Source organism: Mesoplodon mirus (genome assembly GCF_964341445.2).
Source record: "Mesoplodon mirus genome assembly, chromosome: 5".
Classification (NCBI taxonomy): Eukaryota; Metazoa; Chordata; class Mammalia; order Artiodactyla; family Ziphiidae; genus Mesoplodon; species Mesoplodon mirus.
This window is the reverse complement of record NC_138980.1, coordinates 101,300,854-101,328,640: the sequence shown is the minus strand read 5'-3', so window position 1 is coordinate 101,328,640 and position 27,787 is coordinate 101,300,854. Positions and strand designations below refer to the sequence as shown.

Sequence of the window (27,787 nt, the reverse complement as noted above, 5' to 3'; positions counted from 1 at the left end):
CCCCACAGATACACCAGAAATACAGCTACACGTGGAACAACTCCTACAGAACACCTACTGAATGCTGGCAGAAGACCTCAGACCTCCCAAAAGGCAAGAAACTCCCCACATACCTGGGTAGGGCAAAGCGGAGAGATTCCCACACAGAGGATCGGTGCCAACTGGCACTCACCAGCCCGAGAGGCTTCTCTGCTCACCTGCCGGGGCAGGTGGCACTAGGAACTGAGGCTCGGGCTTCAGTCGGAGCACAGGGAGAGGACTGGGGCTGGCGGCGTGAACACAGCCTGAAGGGGCTAATGCGCCACAGCTAGCCGGGAGGGAATCCAGGAAAAAGTTTGGACCTGCCGAAGAGGCAAGAGACTTTTTCTTCCCGCTTTGTTTCCTGGTGTGTGAGGAGAGGGGATTAAGAGCGCTGCTTAAAGGAGCTCCAGAGACAGGTGCAAGCCGCGGCTGTAAGCACGGACCTCAGAGACGGGCGTGGTACGCTGGGGCTGCTGCCGCCGCCACGAGGCCTGTGTGCAAGCGCAGGTCACTGTCCATGCCCCCCTTCCAGGGAGCCTGTGCAGCCCGTCACTGCCGGGGTCCCAGGATCCAGGGACGGCTTCCCTGGGAGAACAAACGGCGCACCTTGGGCTGGTGCAACGTCACACCGGCCTCTGCCGCTGCAAGCTCACCCCGCACTCGGTGCCCCTCCATCCCCCACAGCCTGAGTGAGCCAGAGTCCCCGAAGTGGCTGATCCTTTAACCCTGTCCTGTCTGAGCGAACAGATGCCCTCCAACGACCTACACGGAGAGGCAGGGCCTAATCCAAAGCTGAGACCCGGGAGCTGTGAAAACAAAGAAGAGAAAGGGAAATCTCTCCCAGCAGCCTCAGAAGCAGCGGATTAAAGCTCCACAGTCAACTCGATGTACCCTGCATCTGTGGAATACATGAATAGACAAAGAATCATCCCAAATTGAGGAGCCAGGAGTCAGGGCTGTGCCTCTGAGGTGGGAGAGCCAACTTCAGGACACTGGTCCACAAGAGACCTCCCAGCTACACATAATATCAAACAGCGAAAATCTTCCAGAGATCTCCATCTCAACACCAGCACCCAGCTTCACTCAACGACCAGCAAGCTACAGTGCTGGACACCCTATGCCAAACAACTAGCAAGACAGGAACACAACGCCACCCATTAGCAGAGAGGGTGCCTAAAATCATAAAAAGTCCACAGACACCCCAAAACACACCACCAGACGTGGACCTGCCCACCAGAAAGACAAGATCCAGCCTCGTCCACCAGAACACAGGCACTAGTCCCCTCCACCAGGAAGCCTATACAACCCACTGAACCAACCTCAGCCACTGGGGACAGACACCAAAAACAACGGGAACTACAAATGTGCAGCCTGCAAAAAGGGGACCCCAAAAACAGTAAGATAAGCAAAATGAGAAGACAGAAAAACACACAGCAGGAGAAGGAGCAAGATAAAAACCCACAAGACCTAACAAATGAAGAGGAAATAGGCAGTCTACCTGAAAAAGAATTCAGAATAATGATAGTAAAGATGATCCAAAATCTTGGAAAGAGAATAGACAAAATGCAAGAAACAGTTAACAAGGACCTAGAAGAACTAAAGATGAATCAAGCAATGATTAAAAACACAATAAATGAAATGAAAAATACTCTAGATGGGAACAATAGCAGAATAACTGAGGCAGAAGAAGGGATAAGTGACGTGGAAGATAAAACAGTGGAAATAACTACTGCAGAGCAGAATAAAGAAAAAAGAATGAAAAGAACAGAGGACAGTCTCAGAGACCTCTGGGACAACATTAAACACACCAACATTCGAATTATAGGGGTTCCAGAAGAAGAAGAGAAAAAGAAAGGGACTGAGAAAATATTTGAAGAGATTATAGTTGAAAACTTCCCTAATATGGGAAAGGAAATAGTCAGTCAAGTCCAGGAGGCACAGAGAGTCCCATACAGGATAAACCCAAGGAGAAATACGCCAAGACACATATTAATCAAACTGTCAAAAATTAAACACAAAGAAAACATATTAAAAGCAGCAAGGGAAAAATAACACACAAGGGAATACCCATAACGTTAACAGCTGATCTTTCAGCAGAAACTCTGCAAGCCAGAAGGGACTGGCAGGACATATTCAAAGTGATGAAGGAGAAAAACCTGCAACCAAGATTACTCTACCCAGCAAGAATCACATTCAGATTTGATGGAGAAATTAAAACCTTTACAGACAAGCAAAAGCTGAGAGAGTTCAGCACCACCAAACCAGCTTTACGACAAATGCTAAAGGAACTTCTCTAGGCAAGTAACACAACACAAGGAAAAGACCTACAGTAACGAACCCAAAACAATTAAGAAAATGGGAATAGGAACATACATATCGATAATTAGCTTAAATGTAAATGGACTAAATGCTCCCACCAAAAGACACAGATTGGCTGAATGGATACAAAAACAAGACCCATATATATGCTGTCTACAAGAGACCCACTTCAGACCTAGAGACACATACAGACTGAAAGTAAGGGGATGGAAAAAGATATTCCATGCAAATGGAAACCAAAAGAAAGCTGGAGTAGCAATTCTCATATCAGACAAAATAGACTTTAAAATAAAGACTACTACAAGAGACAAAGGAGGACACTACGTAATGATCAAGAGATTGATCCAAGAAGAAGATATAACAATTGTAAATATTTATGCACCCGACATAGGAGCACCTCAATACATAAGGCAAATACTAACAGCCATAAAAGGAGAAATCGACAGTAACACATTCATAGTAGGGGACTTTAACACCCCACTTTCACCAATGGACAGATCATCCAAAATGAAAATAAATAAGGAAACACAAGCTTGAAATGATACATTAAACAAGATGGGCTTAATTGATATTTATAGGACATTCCATCCAAAAACAACAGAATACACATTTTTCTTAATTGATATTTATAGGACATTCCATCCAAAAACAACAGAATACACATTTTTCTCAAGTGCTCCTGGAACATTCTCCAGGATAGATCATATCTTGGGTCACAAATCAAGCCTTGGTAAATTTAAGAAAATTGAAATTGTATCAAGTATCTTTTCCGACCACAATGCTATGAGACTAGACATCAATTACAGGAAAAAATCTGTAAAAAATACAAACACATGGAGGCTAAACAATACACTACTTAATAACGAATTGATCACTGAAGAAATCAAAGAGGAAATTAAAAAATACCTAGAAATAAATGACAATGGAGACACGATGACCCAAAACTTTTGGGATGCAGCAAAAGCAGTTCTCAGAGGGAAGTTTATAGCAATACAATCCCACCTTAAGAAACAGGAAACATCTCGAATAAACAACCTAACCTTGCACCTAAAGCAATTAGAGAAAGAAGAACAAAAACACCCCAAAGTTAGCAGAAGGAAAGAAATCGTAAAAATCAGATCAGAAATAAATGAAAAAGAAATGAAGGAAACGATAGCAAAGATCAATAAAACTAAAAGCTGGTTCTTTGAGAAGATAAACAAAATTGATAGACCACTAGCCAGACTCATCAAGAAAAAAGGGAGATGGGCCTCCCTGGTGGCGCAGTGGTTGAGAGTCCGCCTGCCGATGCAGGGGATGCGGGTTCGTGCCCCGGTCTGGGAGGATCCCATATGCCGCGGAGCGGCTGGGCCCGTGAGCCATGGCCGCTGGGCCTGCGCGTCCGGAGCCTGTGCTCCGCAACGGGAGAGGCCACAACAGTGAGAGGCCCGCATACCGCAAAAAGAAAAAAAAAAAAAAAAGGGAGAAGACTCAAATCAATAGAATTAGAAATGAAAAAGGAGAAGTAACAACTGACACTGCAGAAATGCAAAAGATCATGAGAGATTACTACAAGCAATTCTATGCCAATAAAATGACAACCTGGAAGATATGGACAAATTCTTAGAAATGCAAAAAGTGCCAAGATTGAATCAGGAAGAAATAGAAAATGTGAACAGGCCAATCACAAGCACTGAAGTTGAAACTGTGATAAAAAATCTTCCAACAAACAAAAGCCCAGGACCAGATGGCTTCACAGCCGAATTCTGTCAAACATTTAGAGAAGAGCTAACACCCATCCTTCTCAAACTCTTCCAAAATATAGCAGAGGGAGGAACACTCCCAAACTCATTCTAGGAGGCCACCATCACCTTGATACCAAAACCACACAAGGATGTCACAAAGAAAGAAAACTGCAGGCCAGTATCACTGAGGAACATAGATGCAAAAATCCTCAACAAAATACTAGCAAACAGAATCCAACAGCACATTAAAAGGATCATACACCATGATCAAGTGGGGTTTATTCCAGGAATGCAAGGATTCTTCAATACATGCAAATCAATCAACGTGATACACCATATTAAAAAATTGAAGGAGAAAAACCATATGATCATCTCAATAGATGCAGAGAAAGCTTTCGACAAAATTCAACACCCATTTATGATAAAAACCCTGCAGAAAGTAGGCATAGAGGGAACTTTCCTCAACATAATAAAGGCCATATATGACAAACCCACAGCCAACATCGTCCTCAATGGTGAAAAACTGAAACCATTTCCACTAAGATCGGGAACAAGACAAGGTTGCCCACTCTCACCACTCTTATTCAACATAGTTTTGGAAGTTTTAGCCACAGCAATCAGAGAAGAAAAGGAAATAAAAGGAATCCAAATTGGAAAAGAAGAGTAAAACTGTCACTTTTTGCAGATGACATGATACTATACATAGAGAATCCTAAAGATGCTACCAGAAAACTACTAGAGCTAATCAATGAATTTGGTAAAGTAGCAGGATACAAAATTAATGCACAGAAATGTCTGGCATTCCTATATACTAATGATGAAAAATCTGAAAGTGAAATCAAGAAAACACTCCCATTTACCATTGCAACAAAAAGAATAAAATATCTAGGAATAAACCTACCTAAGGAGACAAAAGACCTGTATGCAGAAAATTGTAAGACACTGATGAAAGAAATTAAAGATGATACAAATAGATGGAGAGATATACCATGATCTTGGATTGGAAGAATCAACAGTGTGAAAATGACTCTACTACCCAAAGCAATCTACAGATTCAACGCAATCCCTATCAAACTACCACTGGCATTTTTCACAGAACTAGAAGAAAAAATTTCACAATTTGTATGGAAACACAAAAGACCCCGAATAGCCAAAGCAATCTTGAGAACGAAAAATGGAGCTGGAGGAATCAGGCTCCCTGACTTCAGACTATACTACAAAGCTACAGTAATCAGCACAGTATGGTACTGGCACAAAAACAGAAAGATAGATCAATGGAACAGGATAGAAAGCCCAGAGATAAACCCACGCACATATGGTCACCTTATCTTTGATAAAGGAGGCAGGAATGTACAGTGGAGAAAGGACAGTCTCTTCAATAAGTGGTGCTGGGAAAACTGGACAGGGACACGTAAAAGTATGAGATTAGATCATTCCCTAACACCATACACAAAAATAAGCTCAAAATGGATTAAAGACCTAAATGTAAGGCCAGACACTATCAAACTCTTAGAGGAAAACATAGGCAGAACACTCTATGACATAAATCACAGCAAGATCCTTTTTGACCCACCTCCTAGAGAAATGGAAATAAAGACAAAAATAAACACATGGGACCTAATGAAACTTAAAAGCTTTTGCACAGCAAAGGAAACCATAAACAAGACAAAAAGACAACCTTCAGAATGGGAGAAAATATTTGCAAATGAAGCAACTGACGAGGGATTAATCTCCAAAATTTATAAGCAGCTCATGCAGCTCAATAACAAAAAAACAAACAACCCAATTCAAAAATGGGCAGAAGACCTAAATAGACATTTCTCCACAGAAGATAGACTGCCAACAAACACATGAGAGGATGCTCAACATCTTTACTCATTAGAGAAATGCAAATCAAAACTACAATGAGATATCATCTCACACCAGTCAGAATGGCCATCATCAAAAAATCTAGAAACAATAAATGCTGGAGAGGGTGTGGAAAAAAGGGAACACTCTTGCACTGCTGGTGGGAATGTGAATTGGTACAGCCACTATGGAGAACGGTACAGAGGTTCCTTAAAAAACTAAAAATAGAGCTACCATATGACCCAGCAATCCCACTACTGGGCATATACCCTGAGAAAACCATAATTCAAAAAGAGACATGTACCAAAATGTTCATAGCAGCCCTATTTACAATAGCCCGGAGATGGAAACAACCTAAGTGTCCATCATCGGATGAATGGGTAAAGAAGATGTGGCACATATATACAATGGAATATTACTCAGCCATAAAAAGAAACAAAATTGACCTATTTGTAATGAGGTGGATGGACCTAGAGTCTGTCATACAGGGTGAAGTAAGTCAGAAAGAGAAAGACAAATACTGTATGCTGACACATATATATGGAATTTAAGAAAAAAAATGTCATGAAGAACATAGGGGTAAGACAGGAATAAAGACACAGACCTACTAGAGAATGGACTTGAGGATATGGGGAGGCAGAAGGGTAAGCTGTGACAAAGTGAAAGAGCGGCATGGACATATATACACTACCAAACGTAAGGTAGATAGCTAGTGGGAAGCAGCCACATAGCACAGGGAGATCAGCTCGGTGCTTTGTGACTGCCTGGAGGGGTGGGATAGGGAGGGTGGGAGGGAGACGCAAAAGGGAGGGGATATGGGAACATATGTATATGTATAACTGATTAAATTTGTTATAAAGCAAAAACAATTTGAAGATTTTTGTTCTAGTTCTGTAAAAAATGCCACTGGTAATTTGACAGGGTTTGCATTGAATCTGTAGATTGATTTGGGTAGTACAGTCATTTTCAAAATATTGATTCTTCCAATCTAAGAACATGGTATATCTCTCCATCTGTTTGTGTCATCTTTGATTTCTTTCATCAGTGTCTTACAGTTTTCTGAGAACAGGTCTTTTGTCTCCTTAGGTAGGTTTATTCCTAGGTATTTTATTCTTCTTTTTGCAATGGTGAATGGGAATGTTTCCTTAGTTTCTCTTTCAGATTTTTCACTGTTAGTGTATAGGAATGCAAGAGGTTTCTGTGCATTTTGTATCCTGCAACTTTACCAAATTCATTGATTAGCTCTTGCAGTTCTCTGGTGGCATTTTTTAGGATTATCTATGTATAGTTTCATGGCATCTGCAAACAGTGATAGTTTTATGTCTTCTTTTCCAATTTGTACTCCTTTTATTTCTTTTTCTTCTCTGATTGCTGTGGGTAGGACTTCCAAAATTATGTTGAATAATAATGGTGAGAGTGGACATCCTTGTCTTGTTCCTGATCTTAGAGGAAATGCTTTCAGTTTTTCACCATTGAGAATGATGTTGGCTGTGGGTCATATATGGCCTTTATTATGTTGAGGTAGGTCCCCTCTATGCCCATTTTCTGGAGAGTTTTTATCATAACTGGGTGTTGAATTTTGTCAAAAGCTTTTTCTGTATCTATTGAGATGACCATAAGGTTTTTCTGCTTCAATTTGCTAATATGGTGTATCACATTGATTGAATTTGCATATATTGATGAATCCTTGCACCCCTTGGATAAATCCCACTTGATCATGGTGTATGATCCTTTTAATGTGTTGTTGGATTCTGCTTGCTAGTATTTTGTTGAGGATTTTTGCATCTATATTCATCAGTGATATTGGTCTGTAATTTTCTTTTCTTGTAGTATTTTTGTCTGGTTTTGGTATCAGGGTGATGGTGGCCTCATAAAATGAGTTTGGGAGTGTTCCTTCCTCTGCAATCTTTTGGAAGAGTTTGAGAAGGATGGGTGTTAGCTCCTTTCTAAATGTTTGACAGAATTCACCTGTGATCTGGTCCTGGACTTTTGTTTGTTGGAAGATTTTTAATCACAGTTTCAATTTCATTACTTGTGATTGGTCTGTTCATATTTTCTATTTCTTCCTGGTTCAGTCTTGGAAGGTTATACCTTTCTAAGAATTTGTCCATTTCTTCCAGGATGTCCACTTTATTGGCATAGCGTTCCTTGTAGCAGTCTCTTATGATGCTTTGTATTTCTGCTGTGTCCATTGTAACTTCTCCTTTTTCATTTCTAATTTTATTGATTTGAGTCCTCTCCCTCTTTTTCTTGATGAGTCTGGCTAAAGGTTTATCAATTTTGTTTATCTTCTCAAAGAACCAGCTTTTAGTTTTATTGACCTTTGCTATTGTTTTCTTTGTTTCTATTTCATTTATTTCTGCTCTGATCTTTATGATTTCTTTCTTTCTACTAACTTTGGGTTTTGTTTGTTCTTCTCTTTCTAGTTCCTTTAAGTGTAAGTGTAGATTGTTTATTTGAGATTTTTCTTATTTCGTGAGGTAGGACTGTATTGCTATAAGCTTCCTTCTTAGAACTGCTTTTGCTGCATCCCATAGGTTTTGGATAGTCGTGTTCTCATTGTCATTTTTCTCTAGGTATTTTTTTATTTCCTCTTTGATTTCTTCAGCAATCTCTTGGTTATTAAGTAACGTAGTGTTTAGCCTCCATGTGTTCATGTTTTTTACGTTTTCTTCCCTGTAATTGATTTCTAATCTCATAGTGTTGTGGTCGGAAAACATGCTTGATATGATTTCAATTTTCTTAAGTTTACTGGGGCTTGATTTGTGACCCAAGATGTGATCTATCCTGGAGCGTGTTCCATGTGTGCTTGAGAAGAAAGTGTAATCTGCTGTTTTTGGATGGAATGTCCTATAAATATCAATTAAGTCTATCTGGTCTATTGTGTCATTTAAAGCTTGTGTTTCCTTATTTATTTTCTGTCTGGATGATCTGTCCATTGGTGTAAGTGAAGTGTTAAAGTCCCCCACTATTATTGTGTTACTGTTGATTTCCTCTTTTATAGCTGTTAGCATTTGCCTTATGTATGGAGGTGCTCCTATGTTGGAGGCATATATATTTATAATTGTTATCTTCTTCTTGGATTGATCCCTTGATCATTATGTAGTGTCCTTCCTTGTCTCTTGTAACATTCTTTATTTTAAAGTCTATTTTATCTGATATGAGGATTGCTACTCCACCTTTCTTTTGGTTTCCATTTGCATGGAATATCTTTTTCCATCCCCTCACTTTCAGTCTGTATTCATCCATAGGTCTGAAGTGGGTCTCCTGTAGACAGCATATAGATGGGTCTTGTTTTTGTATCCATTCAGCAAGCCTGTGTCTTTTGGTTGGAGCATTTAATCCATTCACATTTAAATAATTATCGATATGTATGTTCCTATTACCATTTTCTTAACTGTTTTGGGTTTGTTTTTGTAGGTTCTTTTCTTCTCATATTTCCCACTTAGAGAAGTTCCTTTAACATTTGTTATAGAGCTGGTTTGGTGGTGCTGAATTCTCTTAGCTTTTGCTTGTCTGTAAAGCTTTTGATTTCTCTGTCAAAGCTGAATGAGATCCTTCCAGGTATAGTAATCCTGATTGTATTTTCTTCCCTTTCATCACTGTAAATATATCATGCCACTCTCTTCTGGCTTGTAGAGTTTCTGCTTGAAATCAGCTGTTAACTTTACAGGAGTTCCCTTGTATGTTATTTGTCATTTTTCCCTTGTTGCTTTTAATAATTTTTGTTTAATTTTTGTCAATTTGATTACTATGTGTCTTGGCATGTTTCTCCTTGGGTTTATCCTGCCTGGGACTCTCTGCACTTCCTGGACTTGGGTGGCTATTTCCTTTCCCATGTTAGGGAAGTTTTTGACTACAATCTCTTAAAATATTTTCTCGGGTCCTTTCTCTCTCTCTTCTCCCTCTGGGACCCCTATATTGAGAATGTTGTTGTGCTTAATGTTGTCCCCAAGGTCTCTGTCTTCATTCTGTTTCATTCTTTTTTCTTTATTCTGTTCTGCAGCAGTGAATTCCACCATTCTGTCTTCCAGGTCACTTAACCATTCTTCTGCCTCAGTTCTATTGATTCCTTCTAGTGTATTTTTCATTTCAGTTATTGTGTTGTTCATCTATGTTTGTTTGTTATTTAATTCTTCTGGGTGTTTGTTCTTTAATTCTTCTAGGTCTTTGTTAAACATTTCTTAGATCCTCTCAATCTTTGCCTCCATTCTTTTTCCAAGGTCCTGGATCATCTTCACTATCATTATTCTGAATTCTTTTTCTGGAAGGTTGCCTATCACCACTTCATTTAGTTATTTTTCTGGGGTTTTATCTTGTTCCTTCATCTAGTATATAGTCCTCTGCCTTTTTCATTTTGTTTATTTCTCTGTGAATGTGGTTTTCGTTCCACAGGTTGCAAGACTGTAGTTCTTCTTGCTTCTTCTGTCTGCCCTCTGGTGGATGAGGCTATCTAAGAGGCTTGTGAAAGCTTCCTGATGGGAGGGACTGCTGGTGGGTAGAGCTGGGTGTTGCTTGGTGGGCAGTGCTCAGTAAAACTTTAATCCACTTGTCTGCTGATGGGTGGGGCTGAGTTCCCTCCCTGTTGGTTGTTTGTACTGTGGAGACCTAGCCCTGGAGCCTAGAGGCTCTTTGGTGGGGCTAATGGTGGATGGGAGGGCTCACGGTGAGGGCTCATGCCAAGGAGTACTTCCCAGAACTTCTGCTGCCAGTGTCCTTGTCCCTGTGGTGAGCTACAGCCATCCCCCATCTCTGTTGGAGAACTTCCAACACTAGCAGGTAGGTCTGGTTCAGTCTCCTATGGGGTCACTGCTCCTTCCCCCTGAGTCCTGATGCACACACTACTTTGTGTGTGCCCCCCAAGAGTGGAGTCTCTGTTTCCCCCAGTCCTGTCAAAGTCCTGTAATCAAGTCCCGCTAGCCTTCAAAGTCTGATTCTCTGGGAATTGCTCCTCCCATTGCTGGACCCCCAGGTTAGGAAGCTTGATGTGGGTTCAGAACCTTCACTCCAGTGGGTGGACTTCTGTGGTATAATTGTTCTCCAGTTTGTGAGTCACCCACCCAGCGGTTATGGGATTTGATTTTATTGTGACTGCACCCTACATATCATCTCATTGCAGCTTCTCCTTTGTCTTTGGATGTGAGGTATCTTTTTTGGTGAGTTCCAGTGTCTTCCTGTTGATGATTGCTCAGCAGTTAGTTGTGATTCTGGTGTTCTCGCAAGAGGGAGTGAGTGCATGTCCTTCTACTCCGCAATCTTGAACCAATCTACTCACTAATTATTCTTACGCAAGGTGTGGACTCAAGTTCAGGAGCCAAAAGGTCCAGGTCTGGGCTGTTTTTCCACCTCACACTTGTTCTGCTCTCTTGGTCAGTCATCCTGTTCTGAGTTGTCATGTGAAACATCTGCTGTGACTCTGCTGTCTCTGGTTTGGTGGTTTTAACTCTTGAAGCTTCATTGGTTTTATTTGTATACTTTGTACACTGGTTCTAGTTTCCAAATTAGTATCGTTGTTGTTATTATTATGGATGTTCTCCCACATAGCACGTCTTTCTCTTACTCTCTCTCACCTGCACATTGCAGTTTTCCTCCCATACTGCCATCATCTTAGAAACACTGCCTCAGTGCATCTTCTCTTTCTGCACATTTTAAGGTGAGTGATATTTATTATAAAATTAATAATGTCTTAGTATTCTTACTCTTTTAAAACTTTGCTTTCCAAGAATTACATTACTGTATAGTATGCCTCTCTCTCATAATTGGAGAAATTGCTTATCAGCCTATCATCAAAGGTAAGTGGTTTTAAAAAAAAGTGACAATATTTCCAATACTGTATTATGAATATGACTAATACTGTATGCCATAGATTTTTTTAAATTAATTTACTTATTTATTTTGGCTGTGTTGGGTCTTCATTGCTGCACGTGGACTTTCTCTAGTTGCGGCGACGGGGGGCTATTCATCGTTGTGGTGCACGGGTCTCTCTTGTTGCAAAGCATGGGCTCTAGGCACGCGGGCTTCAGTAGTTGTGGCAATGTGGGCTCAGTAGTTGTGGCAATGTGGGCTCAGTAGTTGTGGCTCACGGGCTCTAGAGCGCAGGCTCGGCAGTTGTGGCACACAGGCTTAGTTACTCTGCGGCATGTGGGATCTTCGCAGACCAGCGCTCGAACCCATGCTCCCTGTACTGGCAGGTGGATTCTTAACCACTGTGCCACCTGGGAAGTCCCTGCCATAAAATTTTTATAACGATTCGTTTATTAGTGTATAGGCTAGGTTACTGTGAAGCAATTGTATCAGTTATACTGGCTACCATAAAGCAATCATATTGCTTCTTCTTTATCAATGCATGAATCATTATAACTGTAAATAAAAGTGAATTTCTTTTTCACATTATCTTTTAATTTTTGATATCTAGTGTTAGTAATACATATAACATCTATGGTATCATATAAGACAATATTGATGTAGATATTGCAGACTATCTTGAAAACAGACAACATAAACTTATGGTATCACTAAATACAGTAGAGTACTATAAATATATTTTGTCTTCCTTATAATTTTCTTAACATTTTCTTTTCTCTAGCTTAGTTTATTGCAAGAATACAGTATATCATACATATTAACACAAAAAATATATGTCAATTGACTATATTATCGGCAAGGATTTCAGTCAACAGCATGCTATTATTAGTCAAGTTTGGGGGGAGTCAAACATCACACATGGATACATGGATTATGTGGGGGGTTGGCACATTTAACCCTGTGTTGTTCAAGGGTCAATTGTAAATATCTGTTCAACAGTATATGCATATTCATAACATACTCATTGTTTCCTATTCTCTAGAGAATAGAAAATAATAACATAAAAGATGCTATCCTACAAAAATACTCATTTTTAAAAATCATTTAAAATACTTTAAAGTTATGAGAGCTTATTTTAATCTTCAGTCATCCTAAGTGTTTCTGTAATTCTGGATCAACATGGTTTAACAGAAATATAATGTGAGCCACAAATGTAAATTTAAATTTTTAGTATCCCTTTTTTAAAAGTTTGAAAGAGATAAGTAAAAAATAGTTTCAGTAATATATTTTTGTTAATTCAATATATCCAAAATAATCTCATTTCAAAATTTAATAAATATTTAAAAATTTATCACTGAGATAGATAGTTTACATTGCTTTTTTTTCATGGTAACTCTAAAATCAGTTATGTATTTTGCACCATTAGCATATTTCAATTCATACTGGCTCATTGCAAGTGTCAATAGCCACGTGTGGCTAGTGGCTACCATACTGGACAGCCCTAGATGGGTCAGGTCATTATGCATTATACTAGTTATAAATAGGTTTTACTAATTAAAAGTTTCAAAAAGTGCCAATATCACCTCAAAAATAAACTGCACCTGTAGTACATGCCTTGTTATAATGTATAGAATTCTTAAGGCGTACCTAACTTGATTATACCTAAGGCAAATGGATAGAAGTCACTTAGAAATCAACAAAGCATATGCAAGCATAAACCAACAATACAAAAACTGCCTACTATTTGGTGCCACACTTTGAACCATACATTCAAGCCATAATTTTTTTTTTATCCTGCCCACTTCAGAAAAAACATAGTGCTTATGGAAAAAGAAAAAAAAGTTCTATTTGAAAATGCTTTAAATTGTTCAAGAAGAAAAAGTTCCTTTAAGAAAGTCTATTTTAAAAGCAACCAAAGTTGGCAAACTTTTGCTGTAAAGGGCCCTATAGTAAATATTTTAGACTTTGTGGGCCATACAATCTCTGGCACAACTACTCAACTCTGCTGCTGTAGCGAGAAAGAAACCATAGATACTATGTAAACAAATGGATGTACCTGTGTTCCGATAAAACTATTTATAAAAACAGATGGTGGGGGCCTCCCTGGTGGCGCAGTGGTTGAGAGTCCGCCTGCCGATGCAGGGGATACGGGTTCGTGCCCCGGTCCGGGAGGATCCCATATGCCGCGGAGCGGCTGGGCCCGTGAGCCATGGCCGCTGAGCCTGCGCATCCGGAGCCTGTGCTCCGCAACGGGAGAGGCCACAACAGTGAGAGGCCCGCATACCGCAAAAAAAAAAAAAAAAAAAAAGTAAAAAAAAACAGATGGTGGGGTCATAGTTTGCAACCCTTGTTCTAGACTACTCTCCTTGCAAATAAAAGAAAGCCAGCTCAAATCTGTTGGATATTTATTGGCAGCAACAGCAAAAAATATTAGTCTAAGTGTTCAAAAGATGTTATGAGGTACCCATTCCTCATTTCTTCACCATCAGCATCTCCAGATTTAAATGCCTTTACTACTTGAAATCTCAGAAGGAGAGAGGAAAAACTCTGTCTCCTCTAGCAACTATATCAGTCCCTGAAAAGATATTGGGGCTTTGCTTAAGCCATTTTCCCATCCTTGGATCAACTGGTGTTGCCAGTGAAAGGAGGCCTCTTAGTGCTCAGCATACCTCACATGCCCACTCCTGTAAAGGCAAAAGGAGTGAGAAGAGAGACCTTTGATTGCTAGCCTTGCTGGATGTAAGAGAATCTGGTAATAAAAGGGGGGGAAAGGAGTAATTTATGAGGAAAAAAAAGGCAAGAAATGCAGAGCAGAGCCAAATTAAAGCAATTCACCAACAGCATCATATCTCAGGACATTACCACGACTGAACCATTAACTCCAGTGAACAAAGGCATACTAAAACGAGGACTTTTTTATTTGAGAGCATTGTACACTGGGGTGGGATAGGAGACAAAACCAGACTGTAGGTATAATGATAGCTTCATGATGAGCAAAAGATGATATGTACAGACCATACCAATAGACATCTAGCGGTCCTTACTGGAGGAAAATCACCAAAGAGTGGGGATTTCTAATAAGCAGGTCAAGTACTAAGTCATATGATCTGGATCAATGGACTGTATCCTGACAAAGGTCCCTGGGAATTGCAAGGAAGGGACTCTGGTCTTATAGTATTTGAGTTACCATTCAGTTTTCTAAAACATGATTGCAGATATCAGAGACAGAAAGAAGGATGGATATTGGGTTTTCAGAATAAAAAGTACAAGAATCTGAATTGGTGCTGAGGGCAAGTATTAATACCATGCTAGCAATTAACACCTGACTCTTGGTCTGGAGTTCCATCAACTCTCCTACGTAAGGTCAAGATTTTCCTAGAACATGAGGCAAGGCTGAGCCTGAAACTGATTATTAGTTCCTAAGCCTGGAAAGAAGATGCAGAAGTTGAGAGTAATGTAGAGTCTTGAGAATAGAGGGCCTTTTTAAAGATTAAGGAAAGTTTCTGTACTCTGAATTGGATTTTTTAATTTTTGCTTTCATTTTTTATTGATTTGAGTTCAACAATGAATGATAATGTTATATGATTTGAATAATTTGATACAATCTTGAAACTCATCATTAAAAGTAATATTTAAATGTTTCTCATGGTATATTTTCAGGCTGTACCGTAATACAAAATAAAAACAGAAACTATTTTTTATGGTACAAAACTAAAGAAAATAAGGCTTCAGCATCATAGAAAATAGTTTCCATTTTAACCATATTACCTAGGGTAAAAGCTGAATTGCTCTAACAAAGAGACCCCAAAATATTATGGCTTAAATATGGCAGAAATTTATTTTTCTCTAAAATGACAACCCGGAGTAGGGTGGTCTGGTGGTCTGGTCACCTAGTTATGTAGGTTCCCAGGCTGTCAGGGAAGTTCAGCCAACTTCAACATGAGTTTTCATCTCTGGGTTCAAGACTGCTCAGTTGTCACCATTTCTCAGTTAGTAGGAAGCAGGAAAGACAAAGGAAATGAAGAGCAAGCAGTATCCTAACAAGGAAGTAGCAACAAAACATATTTTGTTCAGTCACATCTTATTGGTAAGAACTTAGTGGTATGACCATACCAACCTGGGTAGCTATGAAGAGCTATGCAGTGGGTTGTTCTATTAAGTAAGAGAGGTTGCATGTTGGAGCTTGACTTTTTACCAGCTATCATACATGCCTTTAACAAGCATTTAATAAGTGCTTAATGGGGTCAATTACCATTCAAAACAGCAAATATGATTTTAAAAAATAGAATACAGTTACTGCTCTTGAGAAACACACAGTATAGTGAAGATGATGTCCATGGAAACAATTTTAGCAGAGTAACTGTATTATTTTGGAGTGTGTTATGAGGTTTCTTGAGCATAGAGAAAAAAACCACTATTGTCTACAAAAGAAAGTCAAGAAGTTCATAGCAGAGGTAGTATTTCAGCTAAATATTTTTAAATGATTAAGAGTTCACAAGGTAGGGACTTCCCTGGTGACGCAGTGGTTAAGACTTGCGCTTCCAGTGCAGGGGGACTGGGTTCGACCCCTGGTCAGGGAACCAGATCCCACATGCATGCCGCAACCAAGAGTTCGCATGCCACACTAAGGAGCTGGCAAGCTGTAACTAAGGAGTCCACCTGCCGCAACTAAGACCATGCACAACCAAATAAATAAATAAATAAAAATAAATATTTTTTAAAAATCACAGTGTTTAAAAAAAAAGAGTTCACAAGGTAAAGTGAAAAAGGGTGCTTTGGTGAGCAAAGGCTTGGCAGAATATAGTGGCCTTGGGGAATGGCAAGTAGTCTCATATGAGTAGATCTATTCAAAGTGTGTGTGTGTGTGTGTGTATGTGTGTGTACATGCACATGCGTGCACATGGATATACATTTGTATTAGGACAGAGAAGTGAAGTGAGGGTGTGAGGAGTGAGAGGAGATGAGTCAAGCAAAGTGCACAGGGACAAGATTGCCAATGACTCTGGAAGGAGTTTGTACGAAGCCATTGAAGGATTTTTAAGCAGGGAAGTGATGTGGTAGATTGGAATACTAGAAATTTCATTTTGGTTGAAGTCTCCTCTTATGAGGGCTACAAGGGAAGAAGCATCCTTCATTTTTATTTAATTCAACAAACATTTATTGAACACTGTCTTTGTGCCAGACCTATTCCCTGTCCTCCCAGAAAAAGCCAATTTTCAGTGAAATCGAAAGAGGAATCAACTTTGTTGCCTGGAGACAGTTCCCATTTCGATAAGTTTTCTCTTAGGACATACTTCAGTTCTTAAAGGATAGAAAAGAGAAGTAAAATACAGTTTTTCATTTACATTGGCCTCCAGTTTCATCTTCAGCCCCGTTGGGTTCATATAGCAGGTTCCTCAGACTTCCATGCATAAAACACAAAACAAAACAAAACAAAAAAAACCTTCCAGCAAGTCTACCCCACTAGGCTTCAGACACGACTGGATTGCAGGAGTGAGCAAAATTCAGAGGGAATCAGTAAAACATCGTATCTCTTCAGGCCGTTGGCCCATCTCCCACAAGAAGAGCCCTGAATTTCATAGGTGGATCTCTTTTTTTTAATATGTGACCACAGAGTAAATAATAACATCAGATACCAGAAAAATGTCACCCTAATTACTTAAGATGAGAACCAGCTTCACAGCTTTATACAATCATCTCAATTTCTCATCACTCTTTATGGGAGAAAAGAATTTTTGAGTTGGGAATTTTGTCACTGTACATTTGTATCTGGTTAGATATATTCCAAACTATTTATTGATATCTGATATGTCAAATCTTCATTTTACTTCCCAAAGATCTCAGTCAATTCATTAAAAATTATTACAGCAATAAAGCTATTACAATACAAGAAGGAAATGTGAAAAATTCTAGAAATATTGTCCAGATATTAATGTATTTATTTTCACCAGCAGATGGCACTATTTAGTTATTTTTAAGTTTAAAAAAACTAACATAATACCAGCAGCAAAGTATTCAAAATAGTTTAATACATGAGTGAATAATCTTAAACAAAATCATCATCAAAGAAATGGGTTATGTTTTTCCTTTGTTCCAGCACCATCCACCTCTACAAGATGTTGCTTCTTTTGAAATCAGCTGAATATTTTCAAAATACTGAAACACACTGAGGGGGGCACTAACAGGAGAATCAGGCCACAAGTGCTCATGTTTGAAAACAGATGGTTTGAAAATGGATAAAGGTAATTAATAATAATGATGTCTTGACTGCATGGATCAGCTGTCCTCAGAGCTCAAAGATCTCCCTTCATTATCTCGTTTATCCTCCCTATGTCTAATTATGACGTCAAGAATGGAATGGACACACCCATTGGTTTTGTTTTGTTTTTGTTTTGGGGGAGTATAGACAGTAATAATCTCTCCTGATACAATAAATTTTCATTCGTGGTTACAACTGCAACATATGTAAATACACCGTAGGTTGTTTTAAATAATGGAACAAAAAATATATTAAAATCACACATTTGTAGAATTGTTTGAGCTGGTGGGGAAGGAAGGTAGAGGAACTTGGAAATATTTGTTAGGAAATTCAGACCCAAGAATAGTTCCCTGTGCATGAGATAGTTTTTAAAATGTCTACTGATATTGAGATGACTTATTCATATACGATCCAAACCAGGATACAAGGTATCTGATTACTACATTAGAGAATATTGTGGGGGCTTTCCCCACTGAAACTATGCCACTTTCTTCCTAGACTCCTGAGTCTTATGAATATTAAAGAGACTTAAAATACCCTTTTTTTTCTAAGAAACTCTAGCACTTAAAATCATAATTTGCTAACATGTTAATCTAAAGAGATTCTAATTTTTTAAACCTGTTTACTGAGAAACTGTAATCTGATAAGAATATTCCAGCTTGGGAAATAGACATTTTTTAAAATAAGTTTTAAAATGTGAGCACTCTAGAAGAAATTAGCTTAACATTTGTGTTCCATACTTATATTAGAATACCTCAAAAGCAGAAACTATGAGAGTTAGGGGCCTACAAGGAAACAGTGAATCAGATCTGACAACCCTTTTTTAAAATTCTGGGCAGATCCTTTATCCATGATATCCTTCTCTTCCATTATCTAGTGGGCTGCTTCCAACTTTTCACTCTAGCCCCATTTTCTCCTCCTCTCCCAAACCTGCTCATCAGGTATGTCTCCAGCTGATAAGAAAGAATCAAATTATTCTCTATGTGTTTTTTGCCTTTATTGGATAGAGATCATAAGATGCCACAAGGGGAAAGAAGATAAAAATTTTCAGAATCAATGTCCAAGAGAAGAGCCCTCTTCTCTTAGGCAAAGCCCTTGATGAAGTTACTACCAGTTTACATGAGGATTTCTCTCAGTATTTTGAAATGTTATTACGATTTATTTTTCTAGTTCTACAGATCCTCTCCTGCAATGGAATTCCAAGAGAAACAACATTCCTCATAAGTCACTTTATCTATTACTTCCCTTTTACTCTGAAATAGCTGCAATTCCAAGTGCATCTCCACAGCTCATAGATGGCATTATTGGCCTGGGTCTGACTGGTACTACGGAAACCTGAAGAGACACTAGCATCTTGAAATCAGTGCCAGTTTGACGAGGAATCTCAAAGAAACCCAAATCATCTCAACATCTGCTTCAGATCTGGGCTAGTTTCCAGGCTAGTTTCTGGTTTAAGGAATCTTTGGAATGACCTAGCAGCAGTCCAGAACTTTCTTGTAAGTTCTTACTAATTTTGAGAGTCATGTTTGAACCCATTCTTCATTCTTCGTCTCTTGAGCAGTTGTGGACCCTACTTCCTCCATGCAACTCCCACAGCCTGCACATGAAATCATCAATCATTCAAAACCTTTTTATTGAGTTTCACTATATTTCAGGCATTGTGCTTGATACATTAATAATAACAATAATGAATAAAACAGATCCTCAAGAAGCTTATATTCTAATGACTCTTGGGGAACTATCAGATAACAAGAGTCAGGTAAGAGAAGGGTCAAGTAACCTGGATATGAGGACAGGAGCCCAGTAGAGCTCCAGTCTATTTTTTTTTTTAATGGCTCTTTAACTTTATACTTCATATTCAGAGCCAACGCAGGCTAAAGGAAAGAGTGTGCCATCAGATGAACTCAAATCCCAGGATTTATACTTACCTTGGGTGACTGGGGCAAGTTATCTGATCTCTCAGCTTTCATTTCCTCATCAGAGTCATGGGGATAAACAATAGCTCCCTCACCCAGATGGCTGGGAGGATTAAATGAGATGATATCTGGAAAGCACTTAGCGCAAAGACTGGCCTCTTTTAGTTGCGCACTAAGAACACGACAGGTTTAGCGCTTATTGAGCAGCTTTTTTTGGACCAGGATCATTGCCAGGTTATTGGTCATATAGCATCTCATTATTTCTCCACAGCAGCCTGAGGGTAAACCTTATTATTCCCATTTTATAAGGAGACTCAGAAAGGTAACTGGCCTAATTTTACACAGCTAGCAAGTTGTGGGATTAGATTCAAAGTTATATCTTTTCATTTCAAGCCCAAAGTTTTTCCTTTATATGTTTTTGAGGAGCACACATTGTCTTGGAAGAGACATCTCCCAGAGGGCTTTCACAAGGTACTCAGTTATTCAGTCCAGTTCTACAACCCATGGGTCAAATCTGTGCTGCTAAAGCATGCCCTTGTCAGGTTCATGTAAGCAAGGGAGAAGTAGGCCTCCTCCCACAGGATGAGACAGAGAGATTTTATGCTTATCCCCACAGAGGACATGTTGCTGCAGTCTGCAGAATGAGAAGGGAAGAATTGAGCTGATTGTTCTTTGTACAGTAATGAGATGTGTGGATTCCCAAAGTTAATGGTACCCCAAATGTGATGGAACAACTGGCATAGCCAGATATATGGAATTGTTGCTCTGTGTCTGCTCCTTAGAACAAACCCTCAAAGGAGACAAAAGCTTCAGCATGAAAGGCAAGAAAGCAAGCAGTAAATGTCAGAAGCCTATCAAAGGTCTGAGAAACCTTGGAGATCAGTGCTTCGCTCTCCTTTATAAGCTGTTCTGTGAACTGAGGCCTGTGTTTGCCTTTGGAGTTGAGTCACATGATGAAAGGCAGATTTGTCTATTTAACATTAATGAACTCAGAGTCTGGCACTTGTATTAGTAAATTTCTTGATTTAAAAAAGTATTGGAAGCAGAATATCTAGGTAGGTAAATTATTATTTGGATTTATTTCAGCACTGTAAACCACCATCCATCATTCATGTGCAAATAGTAAGCTGGTAGTGTTTTGGGTCCATTCACCATAATAGGATGGAGATTACTAATTGCTCCACTTTCTTTTCACTTTTACTCTGCATCCTATTTCCCAAGTCTTATCTATCATGACAAAATTTTTAATCCACGGGACAGGAAACTTGATTCTAAAGGCTGTGTAATACTTTGTACATATTTTGGCATTATATAACAACATTCTTTGGAACTCTTTTTAACAAAGATTTAAATTTTTAAAATATTTTATATGCAAATACTGTTTGAAATCAATGTCCTTTAACATTAGCAAATAAACAATGAGACATCTGCTGTTCTTCATAATTTTAACTTTACTCCTAAATTTTTTTAATAGAATTTGAGGCATTGCTGATGAGTATGTGTGTATGCTTGTGTGTGTGTGTTTGTGTGTGTGTGTCTAACAAGGTTCATAAAGCATTAAATCCCCCAGTGTTTCTAGGAAAGAAGATTGTGTCTTTAATATATGACCTTTGTTATTCCCAATTCATAGTTTCTGAAATGCTGTTCTCCAAACCAACTAGTCTTTTTTTTTTTTTTTTGGCTGCATTGGGTCTTCATTGCTGCACGTGGGCTTTCTTTAGTTACAGCAAGTGGGGGCTACTGTTCATTGTGGTACGCAGGCTTCTCATTGCGGTGGCTTCTCTTGTGGAGCACGGGCTCTAGGCACACAGGCTCAGTAGTTGTGGGGCACGGGCTTAGTTGCTCCAACGCATGTGGGTCTTCCTGGACCAGGAATTAAACCCGGGTCCCCTGCAATGGCAGGCGTATACTTAACCACTGTGCCACCAGGGAAGTCCTGAAACCAACTAGTCTTAATCCAGACTTTTTAGCTCAGTTGCATTCCCTGAACACTCATCCAAGACAGTCCACACACATTTTACTTTAGTCCTGCTTCTTCCAAATTAGCCCTTGAACTGACATAATTTTTCATTCCCGGTGCCATTTAAGAATCATAAAAAGAACACCTTCTCTGGGCTTCCCATTCTTGAAAGCCTTAATGCCTTCCAAAAGTGCTGCTTTTTTCTATCACCTTCATAAACATCCGTCAATTACCTTAATACTGACAATGCTGCTTTCATATATAACTTTCATGAACTTCTTCCACCTTCCTAGATAACACGGTGCTTGGCTCACATTTTTCTTCCCAATCCATATCCTCTGCCATCATCCCAAGTAACATATGATGTATGCATGAACTGAGCCACCTGAACGTCACAGTATTCTTGCTCTTCCTCACATCAGTGGTATACATTTACCTCTACCTCAGGACATTTGCACTTTAAGGGGAATCACATGGTCAAAAAGCACTACTCTATGATCAAGGTGTCTAGTTCACTGCCTTTTTTCCAACAACAGACTCTTTTCCAAACATCTCTTATTCCATCACCACTCATAGTACCTGATCTCCTCCCTCACTAGCCCAACAGTCATTCAATTTCCTACACTTCACTCTGCCCTTGATGGCCTTTTGGCTTTACTCAATCTACTTTGGCTTTACTGAATCTATGGGTTAACTTTTTCAGAGATTAACTTTTCCACTTAAACTGTCCAACCATATGCTAGGATCTATGAGCTGCAGAGAAAAAGTGATATATAATCCCTGTCCATAAGCCATTTACAACTTAATATGGAAGGCAAGAAATTCATAGGTGGATACTTATTCCTTCTTTGGGGAAATGACAATAACCTTTGTTATTTAGCTCATGTTGATGTTTAGCTCAGAGATGACACAGTCTTCATTACAGTCACCTAACTTCTTAATTTCAAACTGCATCTCCACATTCATAAACACTTGTGCCTGAAGTAGGAGGACTAGAGAAAAATGGCCTCAGTTTGGTCTGTTTTCTTATATGGGATTTTATAAAATTTTCTGGCATCCATTCTAGAAAGTTATTCTTACTTTAATTATTTTGAGTCTTTAAATTTTGTGGTGAATTTTGAAATAATTAAGAACAGGTTAAAAACATGACGACTTGTGATGGTTAATTTTATGTGTCAACTTGGCTAAGCTATGGTGGTCAGTTGTTTGGTCAAACACCAGTCTAGACGTTGCTGTTTAAGTAGTTTTTAGATGTGATTAACATTTAAATCAGTAGACTTTGAGTAAAGCAGATTATTTTCCATAATGTGGGTAAGCCTCATCTAATCAACAGAAGGCCTTAAGAGAAAAAACTGAGGTCTCCAAAGGAAGAAGGAATTCTGTCTGTAGACTGCATTCAGACTGGAGCTACAACATTAATTCTTTCCTGAGTCTCCAGCCTTCTGGCCTGCCCTGCAGAACTGAAACTTGCCAGCCTCCACAATCATGTAAGCCAATTCTTTAAAATAAATATCATATATATACATACACACACACACACACACACACACACATATATATATATATACACACACACACACATCCTATTGGTTCTGTTTCTCAAGAGAACCCTGGCTAATGCATCACACTATATTGTATGAGTAAACCTACATGATAAACATCTTTGATGCCAAAATCTCTCTTGTTATGAAATGCTCAAGAAATATTCTGCTTCTTGATTTGATAACATATCAACAACATAATTCTCATTATTTAAATTCCACTAGGAATAAAAAGGCTAATTGCAGCATTAATAATCAAATATTTGGCAAAATTCAATCTGTTGCTTCCACTTAAATACACAGAATTTACTGTTGCTTCTTCTTGGGTAGCGGGATTATCAAGGTAAGTAGATAGCTTCAAATATTGCAGAAAGTAATTTTAATAAAAATACAACTCAAAACTTCACATCAAGCACTCACGTATACATTCATTCGCCAGTGAGTTACCAATACCTAGTTTTTTCAACACATTATGGGGTTTCTGTTTTGTCTTCATGGGGAAAAAAGTATCAGAGAAGCATTAACATATAAAATAGAGAAGACATTTTCCACTCTGTAGTCAGTTCCAGTCACCTGAAGAATAAGAAAGACAAGGGTTTGCTATCTTATAGGAAAACATGATTCTGGCTCAATGTGTCATATCTTACCATAGGGATGACAAAGTGGTACATTGTTTTTTCTCTGCTATAGTGCAATGGAGATTTGATCATAGGAAACACTAAAAAATCATGTTAGTAAAATAAACTGTAATTGGAAACAGAACAGATTTTACCAAAGATAGAAGGGCAAGAAATTAAGCCACAGTAGGAGGATTCCTGGGAGTAAATTAAATGGGTTCAAGCCTGAAGTGCCTGATTGCTTTCATAAGGAGTTGTTTATAAAATTATCAGGGTCCTTATGGGTCAACTAGCTGTTGTTTTTGAGCATCTGAACAAGATTGAACAGATTTCAGAAGACAAAAATGGTGATTCTATTTTAAAAAGGAAAAATTGCATAATTAGAGCAAAAAACTTATTAGCTTAGCTGAAAAGAATACTGAGAAGAAATCAAAGCCAAAATGATTTGCAAAATCCTTATAGAGAACAGGGCAATGGGTATTAACCTGCTTTTTTTTTAATAATAAATTTTAAAATAATAATCTAATCTATGCTAAGGTAACAGGCCTAATATGTTAGGGTAAAGCTACAGATTGTAATCTCTTACAAATTTACTTAAAAGATTCTGCATGTTCTCCACAAATATAGGAAAATAAATCCACACATGACAGCTATAATACCTGCTAATTTATCAAACCGAGCTGGAAAATGAGATCTACTCTTCTCCCACCAGTGAATTTCGTAGATAACACAGGGAAGGAGATTGGGAAGGGACCCAAACGTCCATAGAGAGACATTAAGGCACAATTACATGTGCAAAGCTGGTATTCAAACATCTTAAGTTTAAATCCTCATTTTGTTTCTTACAAGTAATGGAATCTTGGGCAATTTACACAATCTCCCCAAGATTCACTTTTCTTATCTGTGAAATGGGAGTGATAATGGTGTCATTTAATGAAAAGTAAATGAGATTATAAAAGTAAAAGACGTGGGACTTCCCTGGTGGCACAGTGGTTAAGAATCCACCTGCCAATGCAGGGGACATGGGTTCGATCCCTGGTCCGGGAAGATACCACATGCCTCGGAGCAACTAAGCCTGCGTGCTGCAACTACTGAGCCTACGGGCTGCAACTACTGAAGTCTGTGCGCCTAGAGACCATGCTCCGCAACAAGAGAAGCCACCGCAATGAGAAGCCCATGCACCGCAATGAAGAGCAGCCCCTGCTCGCCGCAACTAGAGAAAGCCCGTGCACAGTAACAAAGACCCAATGCAGCCACACACACACACACACAAAAGTAAAAGACTTGTCAGAGAGATTGTTTTTTACTAAGGAAAAATACAATAGGTGGGGCTGCATGAGTGTTTTTATACCTCAGAACTGAAGGTGAAATCAGATTTCATTCCTTCAACACCGTGGAATGCTTATTATGTACAAGTGCTAAGGATACAAATATACATAAAACATAGTCCCTGCCTTCTATCTGTTCATTAGAAAGGACTGACAGGCAGATATGTAAACAAAATAGTACAACAAAGTAAGATCAGAGACATAGAAATACATGCAAACCTTGTTAGTGCACTGAGAATGAAGGTCTCAGAATGGACTTGATAGAGGAAGTGGTGTTGAGGGGTCGGTGTACAGGGTGACTAGGCTATTCAGGGCAAAAAGAATAGCATCAGTTCCCAGCCTGAGCATATACCAAGACTTTACATGCTGACCTGGTGCAGCTCCAGGCTCCAACCTGGTATTTAGAACCATGTGCAGCTTTTATGATAGCTCTCATTCACTACTCACAGATTTAAGCTGTGTCAGGTAACTGAGGTTGCTGGGAGTCTGCCTTTATTGCATTATATGGGTTAATAAATGGTTAGAGTATCTGAGGGAGCAGTTATCAGTAGGTCATTATCAACCCTGGAGGAGCTATCCAGGAATATTTCATTGCGACTGATAATGCATTCAAGCATCCTTGCATTTTTCTTTGACCTGGATTATAGAGACAATTATGCTTACTGAATCTGGAGGTGAAAGAAAGCCCAGAAGACTGAATTAGAACTTTTAAAATCAGGATAAAATTTGACTAGTGATTACAATAAACTTGGTTAAGTAAGTTGGGGCAGGTACTAACATATGTGGGAAGAAAATTCAGATTGAGGAAAAAGAGAGTAGACGATTCTATATTAAAAAATATAGTGGACAATCTAGATTGTCATACTGAGTGAAGTAAGTCAGACAGAGAAAGAAATATCATATGATATTGCTTATAAGTGGAATCTAAAAAGAAAGGTACGTATGAAATAGAGTCACAGATGTAGAAAACAAACATGGTTATGAAGGGGGAAAGGGGCAGAGGTAGGGATAAATTGGGAGATTGAGATTGACATATACATACTACTATATATAAAATAGATAACTAATAAGGACCTACTGTATAGCACAGGGAGCTCTACTCAATACTCTGTAATGACTTATATGGGAAAAGATTCTAAAAAAGAGTGGATATATGTATATGTATAACTGATTAATTTTGCTGTACAGCAGAAACTAACACAACATTGTAAATTAACTATACTCCAATAAAAATTAATTTTAAAAAGTATAGTGGAAAATGTATTGGAGTCAGTATGTAATAATTGTTGTATATGCTACAAAATTTTTAAAGATTTCTTGACCTTTGACCTTTGCAAAAAAAAATCACATTTCTAAAAGAACTTTAAAAACTGAAGGGTAGGGCTTCCCTGGTGGCACAGTGGTTGAGAATCTGCCTGCTAATGCAGGGGACATGGGTTCGAGCCCTGGTCTGGGAGGATCCCACATGCCGCGGAGCAACTAGGCCCGTGAGCCACAACTACTGAGTCTGCACGTCTGGAGCCTGTGCTCCGCAACAAGAGAGGCCGCGATAGTGAGAGGCCCGCGCGCTGCGATGAAGAGTGGCCCCCGCAAATAGAGAAAGTCCTCGCACAGAAACGAAGACCCAACACAGCAAAAATTAATTAATTAATTAATTAACTCCTACCCCCAACATCTACCAAAAAAAAAAAAAAAGTGGAAAAGGCATTACATTTGTACAATAAGAAAAAAAAAAACTGAAGGGTAATTAGAACAGTGCCATGAAAATGTGTCATACATAGCTCAATGCTCTTCAGCTTTTCCTGTCTTATTTCCCATAAACTACTCAAAGTATCCAGATCCTACCATAATAGAAATACTAAACTCACTTCTTTTGGTTACTTTTATAAGTTTATAAGCATCCTGTTCATTAATGTCCTGTTATTTGTTATGAAAATCCAGTGACCCACTTAGATCAGTGCTTCTCAATCCATCTGTGGTGAAAGACTGATTTTTATTTGTAATCCACTGAAGAACGATGCTTTTATAAGATACTCTAAAAACAAATTATAAGGTAAACAAAATTATAAAACCAGACATAAAAACAAGTCCAAGTTGTTTATTATTACATTCAACAGACATAAACTATTCTGTCAAATTGCTTATAGAAGTTTCTAAATGCTTACTTTCAATTTCTTTACTTGTCTCATCATGAACCAGTTACAAACATTCCTCAATCAACACAGGTCCATGAACAACATCTGGCGTATCACTGGTGTACATATATCTCTTAATGAAAACCCATAGTAGAGCAGAAGAGGCAGACCAATATAATGATGTGGTGTTAAAAGCCCAGGACCGAAGATCAGGAACCTTGTATTCTATGCTAGCTCTTTTACTAACTGAAACTCTCTAGTCCTCCAACTTTCTCACCTGGAAAGTTATGAGATTAGTAAATGATTTTAGCATT

General features: G+C 38.8%; 1 protein-coding gene across 1 annotated transcript in view; it reads right to left on the bottom strand.

Annotated features, from left to right (window-relative positions):
- SLCO6A1 (solute carrier organic anion transporter family member 6A1) overlaps positions 1 to 27,787 on the bottom strand; it is a gene marked incomplete at both ends in the record, with an annotated part of 203,002 nt that overhangs the window by 139,834 nt on the left and 35,381 nt on the right. Inside the window, 2 exons of the mRNA XM_082623305.1 lie at positions 11,201 to 11,401; positions 19,905 to 20,064. Of these exons, the coding sequence (XP_082479431.1) occupies positions 11,201 to 11,401; positions 19,905 to 20,064 (361 nt within the window). The remainder of the gene's footprint in view (positions 1 to 11,200; positions 11,402 to 19,904; positions 20,065 to 27,787) is intronic.